The sequence below is a fragment of the Coffea arabica genome, chromosome 7c, assembly GCF_036785885.1.
Source record: "Coffea arabica cultivar ET-39 chromosome 7c, Coffea Arabica ET-39 HiFi, whole genome shotgun sequence".
NCBI lineage: Eukaryota > Viridiplantae > Streptophyta > Magnoliopsida > Gentianales > Rubiaceae > Coffea > Coffea arabica.
The window spans coordinates 8,083,058-8,103,327 of record NC_092322.1 but is presented as its reverse complement, the minus strand read 5'-3'; the positions used below and the strand labels follow the sequence as shown (position 1 = coordinate 8,103,327).

The window sequence follows — 20,270 nt, the reverse complement described above, 5'->3', positions numbered from 1 at the left end:
CGCCAATTCAGGGTCCTGTCACAAAGTTAATGGGTTCAGAGAATTTTAATGTTGATTCAGCCTTAAAAACTTTCAATCAAGAAGTCGGCAAGGGAACAAACTTTCATGAGCATTTGTTCATCACGCATTGTGATTCATTGGAATGAAGCTCAAAAACATGCTAGGAATTTACAAGTATGACGCTGAATTGAGTAAGCAAGAAACATTCGATGTAGTAAAATTCAGATAAGGCTAGTCATCAAGAATTTATTGTATTATGTTTTTTTAATCATCTAGTAGCACTTGATTTAAATTAGAATGGACCAGTTTCATTGAGAGCCAATCAACAATCTGAAACAAATACTGTTATTGAGTTTAAAAGAGGTTAATTTGAGTGTTATGGCCTTGGGTTTTAATGATACTTAAAGTGAAACAAATTCCAATCTGGAAGGTACTTCTCTCCCTGAAGCAACAACAATTTCTGCCATCACATGCCCTTTTATGATAAATTATCACCATCAGTTGATCTCATCTGCTGAATTCGCCTTTTTATATATATGGAGATAAAAATATGCTTCCCTTCTGATTCTGTGTTGAACAACAGAATCTGCACTAATTAGCAGCAGCTTGCATGGTGGGTAATATTGTTGTTCTCTAGTGCACTAGGTTTGTCTTGCCCATTTCTTGTGCTCCCTTTGATGGAAGGTTTCCATAGGTGTTGAAAGTTTTCGTAGGCTGCATGAAAGGTCCAGAGAACACTAGACTCTGACCATGAAGTTGGTAGTGCTCATGACTAGATCAGAGGAAGCAGGCCACGCCATTTTTGCAGATGCACCCATTCTTGACATTGTTGAGGACTAATCCATATATACAATATTGTGCAAGAAAAACTCTGCTCATTTTTTTACTATTGCCGGTTGTTGGCAAGAACTTGGAAGCAAACTTTGATATAGTCTAGGAAGCCTACTAAGCCAATGATTTACAACCTACTTGCAGCTGGCTCTATTAATTTTCAGAAGAGCAGATACAAAAAATCTGTCATGTCTACTAAATTCCGCTTTTGGCTTAAACTAAATCTCATGAACATTGGAACAACAATTTGCTTGTATCTTGAGCTTGCATATGCCTTGGAGCTGTTTTTGTTGAATTTTTTCATGCTACTAAACCACAACCTCGTGGGGTTAAATATCATAAAATTTTAAAGATATATTTATACTACTAAAATGATATACTTAATGAATCAATTGTTTTAAAAAAATTTTTTGGGAGAAACAACTCAACAATGTGTAGATACTCCGAATCTTGTTGACTACTAATTAAGCACTTTGCTTAAATTGCTGAGTCTGAAGCATTTATTTTATTATTCATGATAGAAAACATCAATGTGCTTACAATAATCATAAAAAATAATGAAAATAAAGGGCCTTGTACAATTGGAAAAAATAGACAGATACTGAAAAGGGGGTAGTCATGTCAGAAGTGGGATTTGAACCCACGCCCTCTCACGAGGACCAGAACTTGAGTCTGGCGCCTTAGACCACTCGGCCATCCTGACTGGGTGATGGATGGACACTGAAGTCCTTTATTTATCTAAAATTTTTGTCAGCTTGGGTCAGCCCAACAGCAATGGATGCCAATGGAGCCGCACCCTTATGAGGCCCCATTGCTTTAGCTCCACAAATTTAACTTTTACACTATTGATTTTTCGAAGCGCATTTCCATTCATTTACTCCGAGTGCGAAAATCGTTATAATCAGTATTAGAGGAAATGCTAAATAATAACCCCCTTAGTTTTTTTTTGGCCCTTAGTTATTCTTCACCATACTTAATAGTTTAATTCATGCGAGATGCAAGTTTTTTAATATACTTATCCATGTAGCCAGCTTTTTAATTGGAAAATATTAAAAGACAAATCACGTGATAATATTTAATGAATTTGCCTCTATGTCTTCAAGCCGATGGGTTAAAATTTGATGAACTTCAATTCCAAGTCATGATGGATACCATATAGTAGTAATTAAAACCTTGCTTTCTTGTCGATCAAATACTAATCCCTCTCTCTATATTTCCAAAGAGAAGCAGTGTTCCTTATTCCTCCTTGGTGAAGACTGTTATACATAATGCTACTCCATCCGTCCTACTTTAATAGAGTCTTTTTTCACTTGTTCATCCATCTTAAATTATAGTTTACCTTATAATTCAAGAATATAGTTAACTTTTAATTGTTCTAAAATATGCTTATATAATATACTTTATTATCAGTAAATAAACCATATCTTATTTAATACAGTCAAATTTTTTACCGGTAATCGTTTTGATATATGTTTTGAATGGTGCAATATAACGTCATTGTTGTTGTTATAATTAATGTGTAAAGGTATAGTGATCAGTGATACTTCTAACATTAATTTAAGGGTATTCTAGGAAAATATTAGACTAGATTTACGTTTCCAACAAAATTTACTAATTTTTCTTAAACTGTACGAGAAAAACTCAAAATTATCAAAATGGGATGGAGGGAGTATACAGATTCGTGATGTCTCCCATTCTAGTGGACAATATTGTAGGTGCTTATCCTTCTGATTCTTTTATACTAATAAGTTTGTACATTTGCTGCCAAGCATGCACGTAGTTCAATTAGGCTACCCATGCAAGACAAAGATATGATTGATAATTAAACTGACTTGAAAAAATGAGACAAGAAAGTATGTCCAAGACTCCAGAATCAGCATTCAATTTGGTCCTTCTGAGATCGAATAGATGAATGCTATAGCTATATTTCTATCCATCTGCATTGTATTTGCATGTTACAGACATAAAAGCTTAGTGAAAATTGACTGTTTTTGCAGAAATATATGGCGCATGAGCAGTAGGGGAAATGGAGGCAGAAAGTCTCTTCAGACCAATAACATCAAACAAACACTATTACCATTATCTTTTCTCTCTTTCTCATTGCTTTGTCGATAGATTTTTTGCTGGGGGCGGATGTGATTCATGCACCTGAGTTGCTGAGATTGATTTCACTAGGAGATGAATGATCATGCAGTACAAGGGACGAGTACCAGATTGACGGTAGTCGATGAAAAACGCACGATATCCATTTGATCTGAAAGGGCAGGGCATGAGCATGAATGAATAGGCTGTGCTAAGCTAAGGTGGTCATCATCACTTTGTTATGATGAATTTAATCAGCTACAAAATTTGGAACTCTCACTTATTAATAATAAAACTACATATATTTCCTACCTCTTCAAGTAACTTTATTCATGCAAGTGCAAATAGGATTTGTTTACCTTATCATACTTTTCATTGTGTTGTTGGTTAGGTTATAGGTGCAACAAATTGCCAATTTTATCTTTTTGCTGTCAAAGCTAGATAGATCCCGTCTCGAGAGGTGCTCACAATTTTACATGTGCCATCGATCCTGTTAAAGCACTTGGGATTCTCGGTAACATATTTTCTATGCCAATCCAATGCCACCTATAGTATTGCGCCAAGTGTCCTGTTATTATTTACACTTTAATTTTCAAATAATTCAACTTGGTTTGGTTTAATTTTCAAATAATTCAACTTGATTTGGTTTGGTTTATTATTCAACATGGTTTGGTTTAACATAAGTGTAAATAATAAACCAAACCAAACCAAGTTGAATTATTTGAAAATTAAAGTGTAAATAATAACAGGACACTTGGCGCAATACTATAGGTGGCATTGGATTGGCATAGAAAATATGTGACCGAGAATCCAAGTGCTGTTAAAGGGCCTTGTACAATTGTAAAAAATAGACAGACGCTGGAAAAGGAGTCTAAGCCATGTCAGAAGTGGGATTTGAACCCACGCCCTCTCACGAGGACCAGAACTTGAGTCTGGCGCCTTAGACCACTCGGCCATCCTGACTGGGCGATGGAAGCTTTTATTTATCTGAATATTTTTGTGAATTCGGGTCGGCCCAACACCAACGGATGCCAATGGAGCCGGACCCTTATGAGGCCCCGTCCGTTGCTTTAGCTCCACAGATTTAACATTTTCACTATTGATTTTTCCATTCATTTACTTCGACTGCGAAAATCATTATATTCAGTATTAGAGGAAATACTAAGTAATTTTTGGCCCTTAGTTATTCTTCACCATACTTAATAGTTTAATTCGTGCGAGATGCAAGTTTTTTAATATACTTATTCATGTAATCAGATTTTTAAGTGGAAAATATTAAACGACAAATCACCTGATAATATTTAATGAAGTTGCCCCTATGTCTTCAGGCCGATGGGTTAAAATTTGATGAACTTCAATTCCAAGTCATGATGGACGCCGTATAGTAGCAATTAAAACCTGTTGCTTTCTTGTCGACCAAATACTAATCTCTCTCTTTACATTTCCAAAGAGAAGCAGAGTGTTTCTTATTCCTCCTTGCTGAAGACTGTTATACATAATGCTACTTTCTCTGTCCTACTTCATCATCCTAAATTATAGTTCACCTTACAATTCAAGAATATAGTTAATTTTTAATTTTTCTAGAATGCGCTTGTTTAATATACTTTGTTATAAGTAAATATACCCTACCTTATTTATACACTGTCAGTGTTGGATGAATGATAACTATGCAAAAATTGAATTTGAAATTCAACTTTTACACACATGTCATAAATCAAACGGTGATACTGTGTACTCTGTCAACGTATCTAAGATTTACTCTATTTAATATAGTCAAAATTTCTACCAATAATGGTTTTGACATATGTTTCGAATGGTGCAATATACCGTCATTATTGTTGTTATAATTAGTGTATAGGTACGGTGATTAGTGATACTTCTAATATTAATTTAAGGGTATTTTAGGAAAACATTAGACTGGATTTATTTTTTTTTAATAAAACTAACTATTTTTTCTTGGACTGTGTGAAAAAAAATTAAGATAATCAAAATGAGGAGGAGGGAGTGTATAGATTCCTGACTGACGTCTCCCATTCTAGTCGACAATATTATAGATGCTTATCCTTCCTAACTTTTATGCTAATAAGTTTGTACATTTGCTGCCAAGCATGCATGTAGTTCAATTAGGCTACCTATGCAAGGGAAAGATATGATTGATAAACTGACTTGAAAATGCGACAAGAAATTTTGTCCAAGACTCAAGAATCGGCATTCAATTTGGTCCTTCTGAGAATAGGTACTCACAATTTTACATGAGCCATCGATCCAAAGGTGTCCTGTTCTTGGTTCATTACAACCCTTTTAAGCTGTTTCTGCAACTGCGCATGATGTAAATTTCAAAGCATTGTTACATAATGTCCAAATACAAAGATTGGAGGGATTTGAGTTGTTACTAATAGCTTGAACGATCTCACTTGTTTGATCCAGCATGGGCTTAGGCGTCCACTTCTTAGCTCAAAGACAAAATTGGTGATTCTTCCTGCATTATCCTAACATATGAGTAAGATCCTCAGAAGAGTAACGCAATCAATTAGATAGGAAAATTACTTTTAAGATCTCCCTATCTGATAATCGGCACAATTATGAAGTACTGATTAAGCCATACGCACACACACATTCAATGACATTGCCTGCGTTCATTTGTTTCTATCTACCATTCATCCAACACCTCGATATAAAAAAGTCCCAAATGCCTACTTTAATGGTTCTAATCACTTACTTTACATGTTGGAATCTCCAGAATTAGTCTTTAAAAAGATGTGCTGTGTCCTTGTTTTTGATGGATCAAGGCTCCTCCAAACTAGACAATCTCAACAAGCCAAGTAGTTGGATCTACAGAAGCAATGTATCAGGAAGTACATGATATTATAACACCTCAGCTCCACTTGCACACCTGCAAGATGTCAAAGAAATGGCAAATGATTACAACTTTGTTGGCCAAATGTCTTACAATGTTGCCTTGCTCAGAGGAATGGCCACATTGCCAGCACATGTTGATCAAAGTTTAATATTCAGAACATCTCTCATCTGGTCTCCTATCTCTTCATCTGTACACACTAGCGTCAACTTCTTGTTCATCATCAATTCATCACGGGTAAACTTGAGTGTTCTAATCTGAATCATCAAGAGAAGAGCAAAAAAGTGAAAATACATGGCCTCAAAATCCACTGCTCTCTGCCATATTAGATCAATTAGCTTGCCTTGCAGATCACATCCTACAACTCTTCGAATTGAAGAGGAGTTAAACAAGATCAAAACATGGGAAACATCATCAACTTCAGAGGCAATCTGCACAGGCCTTTGCAGATTGGCAGAGTTGTACAAGCGCATGGATGATCTTCTCAACTTGCCTCTGACCATCCAAGCCTTCTCACAACATCAAAATCAGAAATGGGGTGAAGAGTTCTTGGATGGATCATCGAGACTTGTAGACATCTGTGGCATTTCAAGGGAGATCATCTTTCAGTTTAAGGGAAATGTAAGAGATTTTCAGTCTTCTCTAAGGAGAAGAAAGGGAGATTCAAGCACGGAAACAAGCATTGCCAACTGCACATCTTTTAGAAGGAAGACGAAGAAAGGTGCCCAAAGATCATGTTAAAACTGGGAAAGTGCACATACTTTGCACGTATTGATATTGAAACGAAACCTCTTCTAAAAACGATAAATAAAACTACTACTTATTTTACCTTATAAACTTGTATAGTAGTATTAGGCAATAGGCACTGTGACTGTGACTTTTGTTACGCTAAATTTGTTATAATAATAATTCCCTATTCCACTATACATCACAAATATATAGTACATTGTTGCAATTATCCTACTGCATTTGGTGTAAGGTGCTTCATGGGTACAATACTTTATGAACCTAATTAGTTTCTAAACTAGTAAACAAGGGAAAAGTGGGACGTGAAAATGATCAACAAGAAGTTAAAAATGCATTGGCAATTGTAGATTCGGCTCTACGTAGCCTTTGGAGAGATGACAAAGAGCGAAAATGAAAAGAAATTCAGTTGGTGCAAAATAGATTGGAGACTTTGGAGGCTCGCACTGAAGTTTTGGAGAATGGATTCGAGGGCTTGTTTAGGTGCTTGATTACATCAAGAACCTCCCTCCTCAAACATTCTTGCATGCTAATCTTCTGCCTCCATGGATATTTTATTACAAATCCTGCATAGGCATCCAGATATCAGAGGATCTGCTTATGAATTTCGATGTGTAAATATGAAATCATGAACAGTTTTGTACTTAACACAACAGATACAATTCAAATATAGAGTTTGGTTCCCATATCTCCCTCTAGTCTTTTTTTGCAAACTATTTTCCTATGATTTCTAGTCTCAATTTTCATATTGACCTGAGCTTTACGGTATTAAACAGAGTCTTCACTATCATTACTTCAAATACACAAACAGTGATAGCAAAGCAATATCGATAATAAATTAAGATGGCTTTTCATTCATAAAAGAAAAAGTCCTCGGTTGTTATTGTGTTTGCAATATACATTTTTTCTTCCGTTTTTGTTAATATACCATGTCAAATGTTCTACTATATAGAGATTTTGAGGAAGCACAAAATTCAGCCCGCCATAACATTTACTAAAAACATCACAGGTGTGCTTAGCAGCTTCGAGCTTGAATACTTTTCTGGTTAACCTGCTCTGAACCAACCTGTTTCAACACAAAATCACAGTTCTCATCCATCCTTTCGCAATCATCTGTATGGATTATTATTATTATTTTTTGGGTTCAAAATCTGCCTTGTGAAACAGCTAGAAAATTATCTGCGTAAGAAAAAAAGTAATAAAAAAGTGAAAACTCATACATATGAAATTCTGATGTCTCTATCAATTTTGTTTTGTTGATGTTGCTGCTAGCAAATTTTTGATGGAGAATTGGGCAATCTCAAACAAGAATATTGACAAGGTCATGATATGATATCTTCTTATGGAATTAACAAACAAAGTAGGGATTTAAGCCCACTTGTGGCCTCGAATAATCAAACTTGATGATTAAATTAAGAAGTCCGTTAATGGCACTCCCAATTAATTATGAAACTATTAGCTGGATTTAGTAATAATCACATAAATGATGCAGCAAAGATACTTCACATTGTCACCTCCCAGGGAAACATCATGATAATTAAGAAGCCACTCGTGCACATCTGGAAATCAGAACTATAAATCCTCATTATTGATTGTACGTTTGAACAAGGACAAGAAGCCATTCGTGTGTAACCTCTCAAACTATTGTAACATGATCTCTGTAATTTGTGCATTTCTTAGCCACCATATCTTTTCACACCCTATTTCCTACGCTCAGATTATGTGGTTTCTTAGAACCAGACGTGTATCTCTATAATCATGCTCGGTAATCTAAGATTCAATTGTCAAACCAAGAAAACTTTGAAATGGGGAGTCTGCAGGAAAAGAGCACTTCTGCGCTTATTAGACGCAATCCTGAAATTCACTGGCGTTAGTGGGTTTTTCTTGCTTGATGATTCTTTCTGTTTTTTCCCCTTTCATATTGGATAGCTTGTTATAACTGGGAATTGAATGATGCTGCATTTTCTGAAGGAGAAGTACAAAATCAAACGTTGTTCATTTGACTAAAATGGTCTCAGAATCCCTCTGAATCTGAAGTGGCATACGGTGTGAAATAAGTAGCTTTTCCCCTATGCAAGTCTTTGAATAAAAAAAAAATTCATAAGTGAATGGATAAATAAATACTCCCTCCCTTTTTTTATAACTGACGTTTAAGGAATTGCACGTCAATTAAGAAAAGTTTTCATTGCTTAAATCTATACACCACTTTCCTTTTATACCCTCATTAATTATTCCATTCACCCATGTTTTCTCTCACTGTATTAAATGGTTCAACATACTAGGAGTAAGAAGAACAAAGGGGTTCAACATACGGTGAGAAAAGAAGAAAGAATATGGAAGGGCAGAGAGAAGCAATAATTACTAGGAGTAAGAGAGATAAAAGGGTAAAAATGTGAAAAAATAATAAATGCTGCATAGGGATAGTAAAACGACAGATAAAAGTACTTAGGAGCAAATTCCTTAAACGACAGTTATAAAAAAAGGGAGGGAGTAATAGAGATTGAATTGAGGGAATTCAAATTCCAAATGTTTACAGCATCCGCTCGGATTATGTGTTGTTTCTTATTGATTATCCTTTGATTTATGAAAATGACACACATGTCTGTGTATATGCATGATAGTTTTAACTCAATCACTAACCAAAATAAAGCTAGCAATCCTGAGTATACTGAAAACATCACTCTGCTAAATTGGTTCGTATATAGATGAGATATTTTAGTTTAGTTTTAAACTTTCCCCCACTTATATGCAGGACAAACACTTGAATAAAGAAAAAGAGATTATCTTTTACATGCATTCCATTATACAGCAACATGTTGGAGTAACCATCCCTCAACGAGTTCAAGAACTACTGGTTTTTGGAGTTATAATTATCCTGTCCCATCTGATTATGGGGCATCTCAACCTAATTATGAAGCATTAAACAATAATTAATTCAGCGGAGACACAGGATCAACAAGCCATACGTGCACATATTTAATTAATGGCCCCATTTGCGTTCATTAATTTCAATCTGCCATTCCAAGTTCCAACGCCTCTATTTTTAAACTATCCAAATCCCTTTTGTTAATGTCGTAATCACTGTATTATGATCTTCAAAGATGTGCTTTGTCCTTGTTTCTGATGAATTAAGGCTCCTTGAAACGAGACAATCTCAACAAGCCACGTACTTAGAGGTGACTAGCCACCTCAGTTTAGCTATAGAGAAGCGATGTGGCAGAAGCAGCGCAAAGCCTCTTGATCAAGAACAGGAAAATGTAACACCTCATATCCACCCCATAGCCATGAGGTATTAAAGAAATGGCAAATGATTAGAACTTTGTTTGCCAATTGTCTTGCAAATTTGCTTAGCTCGAAGGACTGCCAACAATGCCAGCACATGTTGCCCAGAATTTTGTATTGAAAAAATTGCTCATCCTGTCTTCTTCTTTGTCTCTTCATCTATATATAGTGGTCTTCAACTCTTCCTCTTCATCAATTCATCATAAGCAAACTTGTATTTGCTAATCTAAGTCATCAAGAGAAAAAAAATATGGCCTCAAAATCTACTTATCACATTAGATCAATTAGTTTGCCTTGCAGATCACATCCTACAACTCTTGCTGTTGAAGAGGAGTTGAACAGGTTCGCATCATGGGAAGCATCATCAACTTCAGAGGCAATCTGCAAAGATTTATGCAGATTGGCTGAGTTGTATAAATGCATGGATGATGTTCTCAACTTGCCTCTGAACATTCAATCACTGTCTCAACATCAAAAGCAAAAATGGGGTGAGCAGTTGTTGGATAATTCAGTCAGAATCTTGGATATCTGTGGCATTACCAGGGAGATTGTTTCACAATTCAAGGAAAATGTTAAAGATCTCCAGTCTTCTTTAAGGAGAAGAAAAGGAGATTCAAGCACGGAAACAAGCGTTACCAAATACAGTTGCTTCAGAAAGAAGATGAAGAAAGATGCCAAAAGATCAATTGCAGCATTGAAACAAATAGATCATGAGATCAGTGCTTCAGCAATCATGGATCTTGATGATCAACATATTTCTTCAGTGATTAGAGTACTAAGAGAAGTTAACACAACCAGCATCGCCATTTTCCAAAATGTCTTGCTTTTCTTGACTTCTCAATCACCCAAGGCAAAGCCAAGCAAATGGTCACTGGTTTCAAGACTAGTAAACAAGAAAAAGGTGGGATTTGAAGATCAACAAGAAGTTGAGAATGAGTTCGAAAGTGTAGATTCAGCCCTACACAGCCTTTGCAGAAATGATCAAAGTGAAAATGAAAAGATCCAGTCGGTGCAAAACAGATTGGAGACCTTGGAGGCTAGCATTGAGGGTCTTGAGAATGGATTGGAGGGCTTGTTTAGGTGCCTAATCAGATCAAGGACCTCTCTGCTAAACATCATCTCATGCTAATCCTCTGCAAATGGATCGTTGATCACAAATCCTGCATAGGCTTCCGAATTTTAGAGGATATGCTTATGAAATCAAATGTATATGAAATTGTATACAGTTCTGTGCATTTGATACAACAAATACAATATAATTCTAGACTTTGTACTCCACATCCTCCAGAGTTATTGTGCATTTACTTTTCTCTGCCATTTCTACTCTCAATCCTCACATTGGCCCTGATCTTTACATTCATAACATACTTGGAAGGATCAAAAGGAAAATGGGAAAGGGGAACAAAATATAAAATATAGAAAAAAAGACTTGAAATTAATTTGATTTATATCTATCTGTGTGCCTCTTGCATCACATTGAATTTGAGAACACATATATATGGTGTACTCAAAATAGTCAGCGTTTCTTGAGCTTAAAAATTAGTCATTCTTTTTGCTACCAATGAGAATTACCCTGCATCATATCGTGATATCTTGTCAATCTCTTTTCAAACCATGAACTGTGGAATGGAAAGAGCCTTGATCTCTCATTAATTAAATGCCTGAATGCTAACATGCATGCTATGGTTTCTATTCATGCATGCTATGCTTCAGTGTCAATTTCAGCGTTCTTTCTAGAATAACGTATGTGATTTGGGTTTCCGGCCTCCCAGAAAGCAGGTTAATTTCCACTCTACAAAAACAAAGAAAAAACTCATCTTTATTGTCTTAATGAATTTTCAAATAAAGCTTTAGTCTGTTCAGGAAGAACTACAACTCCTCCTACCTGTATCTGCAAATTTTCATTGTTTTGTTCTATCAAGGTGTACCTCGTGTTTTTATGTATGGGTAGATCGAAGATCAGGATCAAACTTTTGACAATTCTTGTGGCTTAATTATCTTCAGATATAGAAAATCCAACCTGCAATTAATTGCAAGCGAAGCCTCTATTATTTTGAATTGTGAAATTGTACTTGGTTGTCTCCCTCCACATGTTGAAGGTGTCATATCCAAGAACGCTGAGGAGATCGCACGTGTGGTTGGTAGATTTGAGCTTGAAAACTTGCTCAGTGATTGTTTATTCATTTGCCTGCCGAAACTGTGAAAACTTGGTTTAAACTCTGATGTCTCTATTACTTTTGCCACCCTTTTTCCACTTTAGAACAATCAATTTCTTTATGTTGAATTTACGGTTATCAAACTTTCTTACAATCGAGGATGGTAAATCTCATTAATAGACGCAAGAACGATGAAAAGATCAGAATGAGAATATGATCACTCCTCATAGGTATTACCAAACGAAACTACTGGTCTATAATTATTCTACTTAATGATTTAATTAAACCGTAAGCCAATGGTTGTGGCAGTAAACTAAGCAAATTATTATCTGTATTGACTTAGAATCTCAGAAATGGTGTTGCAAACGTATTCCAGGTTGTCCATTGCCACCAACCCTGAAAACATTGTGACAACAAGCCACTCGTGCACAGCTCGAATCTGCTTCAATGTTAGTAATCTACATCCTCGTTATATGTTTGGATCAGCACAAGAAGCCATTCGCGTGTGAACTCTGAACTTTGTAGGAAGATTATCTCTATGTATTATGAATGTCTAACCACCATATCCATCGTATCGTCGCACTCAGATAATGTGGTTTCTTAATCACTATAATGAACAGCACAATTAGATGTTGTAAAAGGACAGAGGGTATCTATCTTGACTTCTACCGGAAAAGCTTTGCTGAAGGAAATTCTGGGTTATCAAATTGGATTTTAGACCAAAGCAGGAGGAGAAAATGAAAAGCTGAGGAGGGGATGCCCGTTCCTCTGCGCATATCAAATTGTCTATGTATATTTTGTTTGTTTACCTTAAATATCACAAGTACATTTCTTCAACTACTTTAGTTTCAATGTCTCTTGTATGTCTCCATCTAATACTACCCCATCATTCATCTAAGTATGAAGAGATAACATATGCAACATCCCAGTTGCTAACGTTAGGCCAAGGTGGCAATTATTGCGCCAGAAGACCACCCACCGCCCCATCTTCCTAAAACTTGAAAAGAATTTCCATATATGGGCAAGACTGTACTTGCTACCTGAAGAATTTCATGAACACGAGAGCAGAAGAAATGGCAAATTATTAGTCATTGTTGGCCAAATATCAAACATAAGAGGAGAGCCAGGGTAGCATCACATGCTCTGATGCTCTCTACACATTGTTAAAGGAACAAGACACAAATAAATTCCTCTTGTTACACTTTTCTCAATCTGAAAATAGCAAGGCCATGTCGAACCCTGAACTCTGGTTTCATTAAGATAATGACTAGAATGGATGATTAAGACCTCAACAAACTTCAGACAATATAGGGTGTACATCTGTACCAACAGCCAAGGAATCCTGCAGCAAGTTAACAGGACTGCAGCATTTTGTGAATGCCTAAATAATCTCTTCAATCTTCTCCAAACCCATTAAGCCCTGTCCAACGTCTGAACATAGGCATGGGAAATGTGCTGACAAGTTCTTCAACTGTTCTTTTGTTTTCACCTGTGGTAAAAAAATATTCTCTATCCTTCTCGACAGGTTTTGAGAACGTATTATTGCCTAATCGCTTAAAGTTGAAATGCTTAAAATAACTGATAGATGGGATGCACCACGTTCGTAAAAGGTGATGTTATGTATTATTATTCAATCGTACACTCAAAGGAAAGTAACAATCCGAGACAAATTCTAGTATAGAGTAAGCTAAGTATGGGAAAAATTAAAAACAAAAGAAGACAATTACATTAGATAACCATCTCAAGTAATATATGCAATTTAATCTAATTAAATCATCCACAGAATTTGGGTAAAATTCGCCATTCAAGTCTTTAGCATTGTTGAGACTCTGAGAATTCAGCCTAGAAGTAATCTTTGTTTTCTGTCCACTTTCTTTTCCTGAAAATATTTCCCCTGGAGTTAACTACACATGCATCAGTTGATCATCAAAGTTCCAATGGTATTTTGCAGTATGTGCTATTGACCCGAATGGTTGTTTTCTCAACTTATCCCATTTTGTAGAGCAAAATCTCAACCCTTGAGAATTTCTTTAATTAATTTATTTAGACAGAATTCTTTAATTGCAACCCTTGGTCAATTTTGTATTAGGCAACTAGGCATCAGGAACAAAACATACCAGCTGTCATTTCCATCACCATTAGCAGGTTGAAACCTCAGCGCAAACAGTGCAATAACTTGCCACTCGTGCACAAAATTTATGACATTGCATTTGCCTTCACAATCCATATTCGTCGGCAATTCAATCATTATGATAATTTATGATCCCTCTTAGATCTCAATATCTAAAAAGCCATCCTTGTAGGGCACTACAATTATGTCTATAATGGAGGTTCGCCCAATCTAGACAACTTTGGAAGGCACCATTGTCTTTTACATGCCTAACCGACTTTTCTGGATTCATGAGCCCTTTTGCCGGTGGCATTGGTGCATGAAAATTTTGCCTAAAATGAATGTACCCTGTCCGAATACCTAGCTTAGGATCAATATAATATTGTGGTTGTTAATGCTTTTGTTGGTTGAGGGCAGGACAACAAAAAACCAACATAATGTTGAAGATGCTTATCACATTGATATGATTAAAGACATAATAATGAATACTAACCTGCCCAACCTCCCGTTTTCTTTCGAGTGTTATAGTAGTATAAATAGAGCAGATGATGAATCAGGGAGTTAATTGGAGTATTGAACCAATCTATACTATCAGAAAAGAAAAAATGGCTGCGTTCAATCCAAAATCCAAGAACCATTACAGAGTTCGTTCTGTCAGCTTGCCTACAAGATCACATCCTAGCACAATCAGGATTGAGCAAGCGGTGAACAAGCTAAAGACTTGGGAGACATCCTCTTCTTCCTTCTCCAAGGCGGATAAGATTTGCCTGTCTTTGTCAGGCCTTAAAGAATTGCATGAAGGCATAGAGGAACTTCTTGCGTTGCCACTGACTCAACAAGCCCTTTCACAGCATCAGCAAGATCACATGGTCAATGAGTTAGTTGAGGAATCTGTGAGATACGTAGATGTTTGTAGCAACGCAAGAGATACAGTCATGCAAATGAAAGAAGGCATTAAAGGGCTCCAATCATCTCTTCGACGAAGCAAGCTGCGAGAATTGAGAACTGAAACTGATGTAGCATCTTTTATGTGCTCCAGAAAAATCTTGCAGAAGGAGATCTCAAGGTCTCTTGCAAAGCTGAAGCATGTAGATAACAAAATGGTCCCTCTGCATCTGTCAAATTCTGAAGACGATCAGCTGTCAATTGTGCTCAGAGCCCTGACTGAAGCGAGTCTCTTGAACATCTCAACTTTCTCATCTCTGCTGTTATTTCTGTCAGTTCCAGTGATGAAATTAAAACCTACTCGGTGGACATTGGTTTCAAATTTTATTTACAAAGGAGTATTGGCATGTGAAGGTGAAAGGAATAATTTGAATGAGCTGGAAGATGTAGATATTGCCCTTGGCAATTTACTCATTGATGATTCCGGCAAAGATGATGGAACCGAGAGGATTGAATCAGCTCAAAAAAAGTTGGAAGCTTTGGAAACTATACTTGAGAGTCTTGAAAATGGATTAGAGCTTTTGTTTAGACATTTGATCCGCACAAGAGTATCTCTTCTGAACATACTCTCAGCAGGAACATCTTAAGGTGCCAAATTTATCATATGGTATCTCAAATTCTCTAGTCTTAGGTAATTGATAGTTCGAGAAAAAAATTGTATAGCAACAGAAAGAAATTGAATCTGAAGAAGAAATTTCAGTTCAATCTGCCTACCCTGTCCACTCTTTTTCTTTGTTTGGTCTTGTTCAAGAAACGGTAGAAATGTATGCTACGGATGCCAAAATATAACGACCCCGAAAAATATAATCTGTAATGTTGTATCAATAGCCTACAAAAACCTCTTATATATTATCAGAATATAAGCGAGTATAGAAGATACACTTGATTAACCAATTCGTTTTTTTAATGGATGTTCCTTTACTTTGAGATCAGTTTTCGCCCTGGCTTCTCTGCAAATTTGGTACCCTCAATAGAATAGAAAGGGCAAAAAGAAAGCTGAAGCTCAAATTTTCAAGGAATAGGATGTGCAAGAGAATTTTTACTATTAACGTAAATTTGACGGTTCAATATATTTTTTGCTATTAGTGTAAATTTCTAAAATATTATATTTTATTGAAAAAAAAAGTTCGAAAAAGTTGTATGATGGACTCGCCGTATATTTTTTAAACAAGACTGTATAAAATTTTAAAAGATTAATTTGGCGCGAAAGATTGTGATACCCTGAAAAAAAAAAAATACAAGAGAAGAAATGCATGTACAAATGTGAAGTCAAGCAAATGAATCTTATCCCGCTATACTAGTTCCCAAAAGCCAAAAAAAAAAAGGCAAAGTAAAAATTAGAAATTTTTTCTATCATTTTGCATTGGATCCTCAAAGGTCCAAGTTACATCCACATTAAGGCATTGACCCTTTGCCGGCCGTCAAATCAGTTAACGGCTCTTTGGACGTGCCCTGGCTCGCGCCGGAAGATGGAAAATTCATCTAGTCGGTGGCTCACTCTTTTGCCGTTGGGCCCACCACTGAACGCCACGTCACTAAACCATTCACAATTATATTTATATTTTTAATCTGTTTCCATTTTAGACGACCGTTATACTTTGTGTGCGGTGTGCCAAGAACATCTCCTCTCCTGGCTTACTCCATTGTGCATACTTGCTCAGACTGACACACACGCAGAGGCCACAGCACGCAGTCACACATTGGTGGAGCAATGACTATTGCAGGCGCAGCGACTGAACAGTGCAAGAAGGCCATGAAGATCGGGCTTTCTTTCTTCGGCAGACGTTTCAACTCCTCCAAATGGTATATCATAGTTCTATAATTTGCAAAATTTCGAATCTTTTTGTTGCCAAACCCATGTTAGTTTCTGTTAGTAGCTTTGCATTGCCAAATGGGTCTTTATTTTCTAAATTTTCTTCCTTTTTCCCCTTAAATACCCATCTTTTCTTTGTTTATAGTTGTGCACTTTCAGGTGTGTTATCATTCCTAAATTTCTATTTTTTTTTCCTAATAGAAAAGCCTCGTTTTTTCTTTTCTTTTCTTTTTATGTAATTTTTTTTTTCTCTCAAATGGGTTTTGATCTTTAAAATTTCACTTTTTTTTTCCTTGTAGAACCCATGTTGGCTTCTGTTAGTAGTTGTGCATTCCCCAATTCTAAGGTTTCTAATTTTTTTTTTTGGTACATACATTTGCGTGTTATTAATGGGATAGCAAGACGATGGCGAAGATGGCGGTGGCAAGAATAAAGCTACTGAGGAATAAGAGGGAGGTGGTGATTAGGCAAATGAGGAGAGACATAGCTATGCTGCTTGAGAAAAAACAGGATGCTACTGCTCGAGTCAGGGTAATTTTCCCTAATCACCTTCTTCTTTTCTTTGCTGAAAGCTTCTTGAACCCCCATGATATCCCTTTCTTTGTTCAATTTTTTGGATCTTTAATTATTTCATATGCAACCCTGGAAAAGTTCGTTTCTTGGCTAATTCATTCCATTTTTTCCTTTTCTGGTTCTGTTATTTTAGTCATAAACTTGGGTTTCGTTGTGAAAGAGTATAAACTTAGTTTTAGTCTGTGATTTCAGTTAAGTAGTTATCTATTGAAGGTATAGGTTGGATTTTGTTGGATGACTTTGTCTTGTTGTCTCATTAGTATGATTCTAAATTAGGAGTAGTTCGTGCTTCATCGGGATGAGTATGTGAAGGGTTATTTACAATAATTGTGATAGTCTTGCTCGAAATTTAAACCCCCCCCCCCCCCCCCCCCCCCCCCTCTTTTCCTCCAAAAAACAAAAAAAAAAAAAGTCCTTGACTATTTGTGTGGATGTGAGTGTGAACAAGAGAAGGGAAAAGAGTGAATCTTAATAAATATAGCTTTTTGGCTATATTTTTTCGTACTTGTTAATTTAAGTTAAACTGAAGGACTCTGATGAGACTACGTAATAAGCTCTAACTAGTCCTTAACACTCTCTTTTTCACGGTTTCAGGTTGAACATGTAATAAGAGAACAGAACATTATGGCTGCAAATGAGTTCATTGAGCTTTTCTGTGAACTCATTGTGGCCCGACTTCAGATTATTGCAAAGCGAAGGTTTGCAGGACATATACCTTTTCATATAACTGAAAAAAGTACAAATGATCGAGTTAAAGAAGACTTTTAGTGCTTGCCTGCATTTATTTCAGGGATTGCCCTGCTGACCTGAAAGAAGGGATATCAAGTTTGATCTTTGCTGGCCCTCGTTGCTCAGAGATTCCAGAACTCTTGGCTATTCGGGATGTTTTTGAGAAAAAATATGGAAAAGATTTTGTATCTGCAGCTACTGATCTACGACCCAATGCTGGAGTGAACCGGATGGTAATTAAGTTGTTTTTTCATGGAAGTTTGCTTTCTAATTAACTTGTTTTCCAGTGCATACATACTTCTTTGGTTGGAAATGATCATATACCGTCTTTACTGTTTATCTTCTTAGCACATGTTAGACAGACTACATCACAAACTCATATTGAAGAATGCTAAGTTCTTTTCCCTTTGTGAGCTCTAAATGGGAAAGGAAAAATTGAAATCTTGCTTTCTTTGCCAGCTTATTGAAAAGCTTTCTGTTAGAACACCATCTGGTGAAGTAAAATTGAAAGTTATGAAAGAGATAGCAAAGGAATACCAGGTTGATTGGGATACAACAGAATCTGAGGTGGAGCTGCTCAAGCCTCCAGAAGAGCGTATAGTATGTTTCTGGCTCTTTTTCTTTCTCTTACTCTGTCCAAGTTTATTTCATGCTAAAAGAATTTCTATATGCCCTTTTATCAAGCTTTGCTCTCTAATTTTACCAGGAAGGACCAACTACTTTTGCAAGTGCTTCCAGCTTACCTGTCAAGCCAGTCATGAATCAATCAGTGGCACCAGAACCCCCTCTGACCAGCAAGTAAGGCACCAACATACCGATTATGATATCATTTCGGGTAAAAAAGAAACGTGTAGAAGCAACAGAAATACCAGATTTCCTTGTAAATTTGATGTGTCAGAGACTGGCTTCTATGACTTCGGGTTTCTTGTTTTTCATTGGGCATGTATGCCTATTCCTGATGATAAGTCCGTCAGGTGTAGACATGGGAAGATAATAAACATTTGTCTGCCGCATAATTGCTAAATTGACATGTCAAACTTCTTATCCTTTATGTGGCATTGCCAGTGTGAAAAATCTAGTCAACATTTTTTTTTTTTCTGTTTAATTTATATCAACTTTGGCTAATATGTATTCCCTACATACAATTTGAAAAATATGAAACAAAAAAGGCATCCAGGTGTTGGAGAAAGCAAAACCTTGCATTTTCAAGACTCAGCATCAGCTGCTGAAGCTGCTGCCAAGTCTGCGAAGGAAGCAATTGCTGCTGCAGAAGCTGCTGCCTATCTGGTTGGTAAAGAGGCGCATGCATCTGGTTTTCACAACAGTAAGAATGGCGCAAACATGAATAAATTCATCAGTTCTGTGAGGTCCAATTCTGCTGGCATTTATATGCCTCATGACATGGCCCAAGATGATGAAATGATGGGTGATGATGAATACAAGGTCCAGAAGAGCATCAAGCGGCGGAGTTCTGAAAATTCTCATCCCTCAAGTGCTGAGCATAACAATTTCGACACACCAAAGGTTTATCGACGGCATAGCTATAATGTTGCATCTGCTCGTTCTGATATCAAATTTGACGACTCAGATTGCGACGACGAAATTGACGTGGAAGAACCACCTTTAAATCTTAGAAGGCACAGCTACACTGTCCCTCCTGCAAAGTCAGATGTCAAATTTGATGAATCAGACGTTGATGAGGAAATTGAGATGGAAAAACCTGGACAAGGAATGAACCAGCCCCCTCACAGGCCTGCACCACAGGCACCTGGAATGCAAGGCAAACGGGATTCATTTCCTCGAGTTCACCCAAGATTACCAGACTATGACACTCTTGCTGCCCGTTTTGAAGCTCTCAAATACCGCAAGTCTTAGATAGTTATGGTTTGATTATATAAGGCTGGATTTTTCTGCTTCTATTTTTGGGGTATGTTGTAGTCAATTCATTACAGAGGTTATATATAAGGCTGGATCGTAGTATGAAGTTTAAAGAATAGCTGCTGCTACTATTATATATTTGCAACATTTTGTACTCGTCCATCCTAATGGATATACTAATATAATGCATTAAGGAATAAAATTAGCAGTCACTTTTGTAGTTTTCCTTCTCTAATGTCCAGTAAATTAATCATGGATAATTTTTCATAT

The 20,270-nt window shown here is 36.5% G+C and overlaps 3 protein-coding genes and 2 non-coding genes across 6 annotated transcripts; 3 read left to right on the top strand and 2 right to left on the bottom strand.

The window, feature by feature from the left end:
* Positions 1 to 1,450: 1,450 nt before the first annotated feature.
* On the bottom strand, positions 1,451 to 1,534 carry TRNAL-CAA (transfer RNA leucine (anticodon CAA)). Its single transcript has one exon. It is a non-coding gene; the product is annotated as a tRNA-Leu (tRNA).
* Positions 1,535 to 3,792: 2,258 nt separating this feature from the next.
* Positions 3,793 to 3,876, bottom strand: TRNAL-CAA (transfer RNA leucine (anticodon CAA)). Its single transcript has one exon. It is a non-coding gene; the product is annotated as a tRNA-Leu (tRNA).
* Positions 3,877 to 6,064: 2,188 nt separating this feature from the next.
* Positions 6,065 to 6,511, top strand: LOC113699475 (uncharacterized). Its single transcript, XM_027219845.1, has one exon. It carries the CDS (start codon positions 6,065 to 6,067, stop codon positions 6,509 to 6,511), a length of 447 nt encoding a protein of 148 aa, XP_027075646.1.
* Positions 6,512 to 14,667: 8,156 nt separating this feature from the next.
* Positions 14,668 to 15,594, top strand: LOC113698634 (uncharacterized). The gene has a single exon (XM_027218510.2). The coding sequence runs from the start codon at positions 14,668 to 14,670 to the stop codon at positions 15,592 to 15,594; it is 927 nt and encodes a 308-aa protein (XP_027074311.2).
* Positions 15,595 to 16,608: 1,014 nt separating this feature from the next.
* LOC113698266 (uncharacterized) lies at positions 16,609 to 20,220 on the top strand. Of its 2 annotated transcripts, none has more exons than XM_027218026.2 (7): positions 16,609 to 16,810; positions 17,219 to 17,351; positions 17,988 to 18,091; positions 18,184 to 18,355; positions 18,582 to 18,722; positions 18,829 to 18,920; positions 19,292 to 20,220. In XM_027218026.2, exons 1-7 carry the CDS (start codon positions 16,719 to 16,721, stop codon positions 19,995 to 19,997), a joined length of 1,440 nt encoding a protein of 479 aa, XP_027073827.2. In that variant the 5' UTR covers positions 16,609 to 16,718; the 3' UTR covers positions 19,998 to 20,220. The 2 variants fall into 2 exon arrangements, with proteins under 2 accessions (XP_027073827.2, XP_027073828.1); XM_027218027.2 differs by having other exon boundaries at positions 16,636 to 16,810; positions 17,223 to 17,351.
* The last annotated feature ends 50 nt before the right edge of the window (positions 20,221 to 20,270 follow it).

What these genes read in the sequence shown, in the direction of transcription:
- LOC113699475 (XM_027219845.1), top strand. Translation starts at nt 6,065, where the DNA reads ATGGCCTCAAAATCCACTGCTCTCTGCCATATTAGATCAATTAGCTTG.
- LOC113698634 (XM_027218510.2), top strand. Translation starts at nt 14,668, where the DNA reads ATGGCTGCGTTCAATCCAAAATCCAAGAACCATTACAGAGTTCGTTCT.
- LOC113698266 (XM_027218026.2), top strand. Translation starts at nt 16,719, where the DNA reads ATGACTATTGCAGGCGCAGCGACTGAACAGTGCAAGAAGGCCATGAAG. An exon ending in CGTTTCAACTCCTCCAAATG is followed by an intron (nt 16,811 to 17,218) that starts GTATATCATAGT and finishes TTAATGGGATAG; the next exon opens with CAAGACGATGGCGAAGATGG. An exon ending in ATGCTGGAGTGAACCGGATG is followed by an intron (nt 18,356 to 18,581) that starts GTAATTAAGTTG and finishes TTTCTTTGCCAG; the next exon opens with CTTATTGAAAAGCTTTCTGT.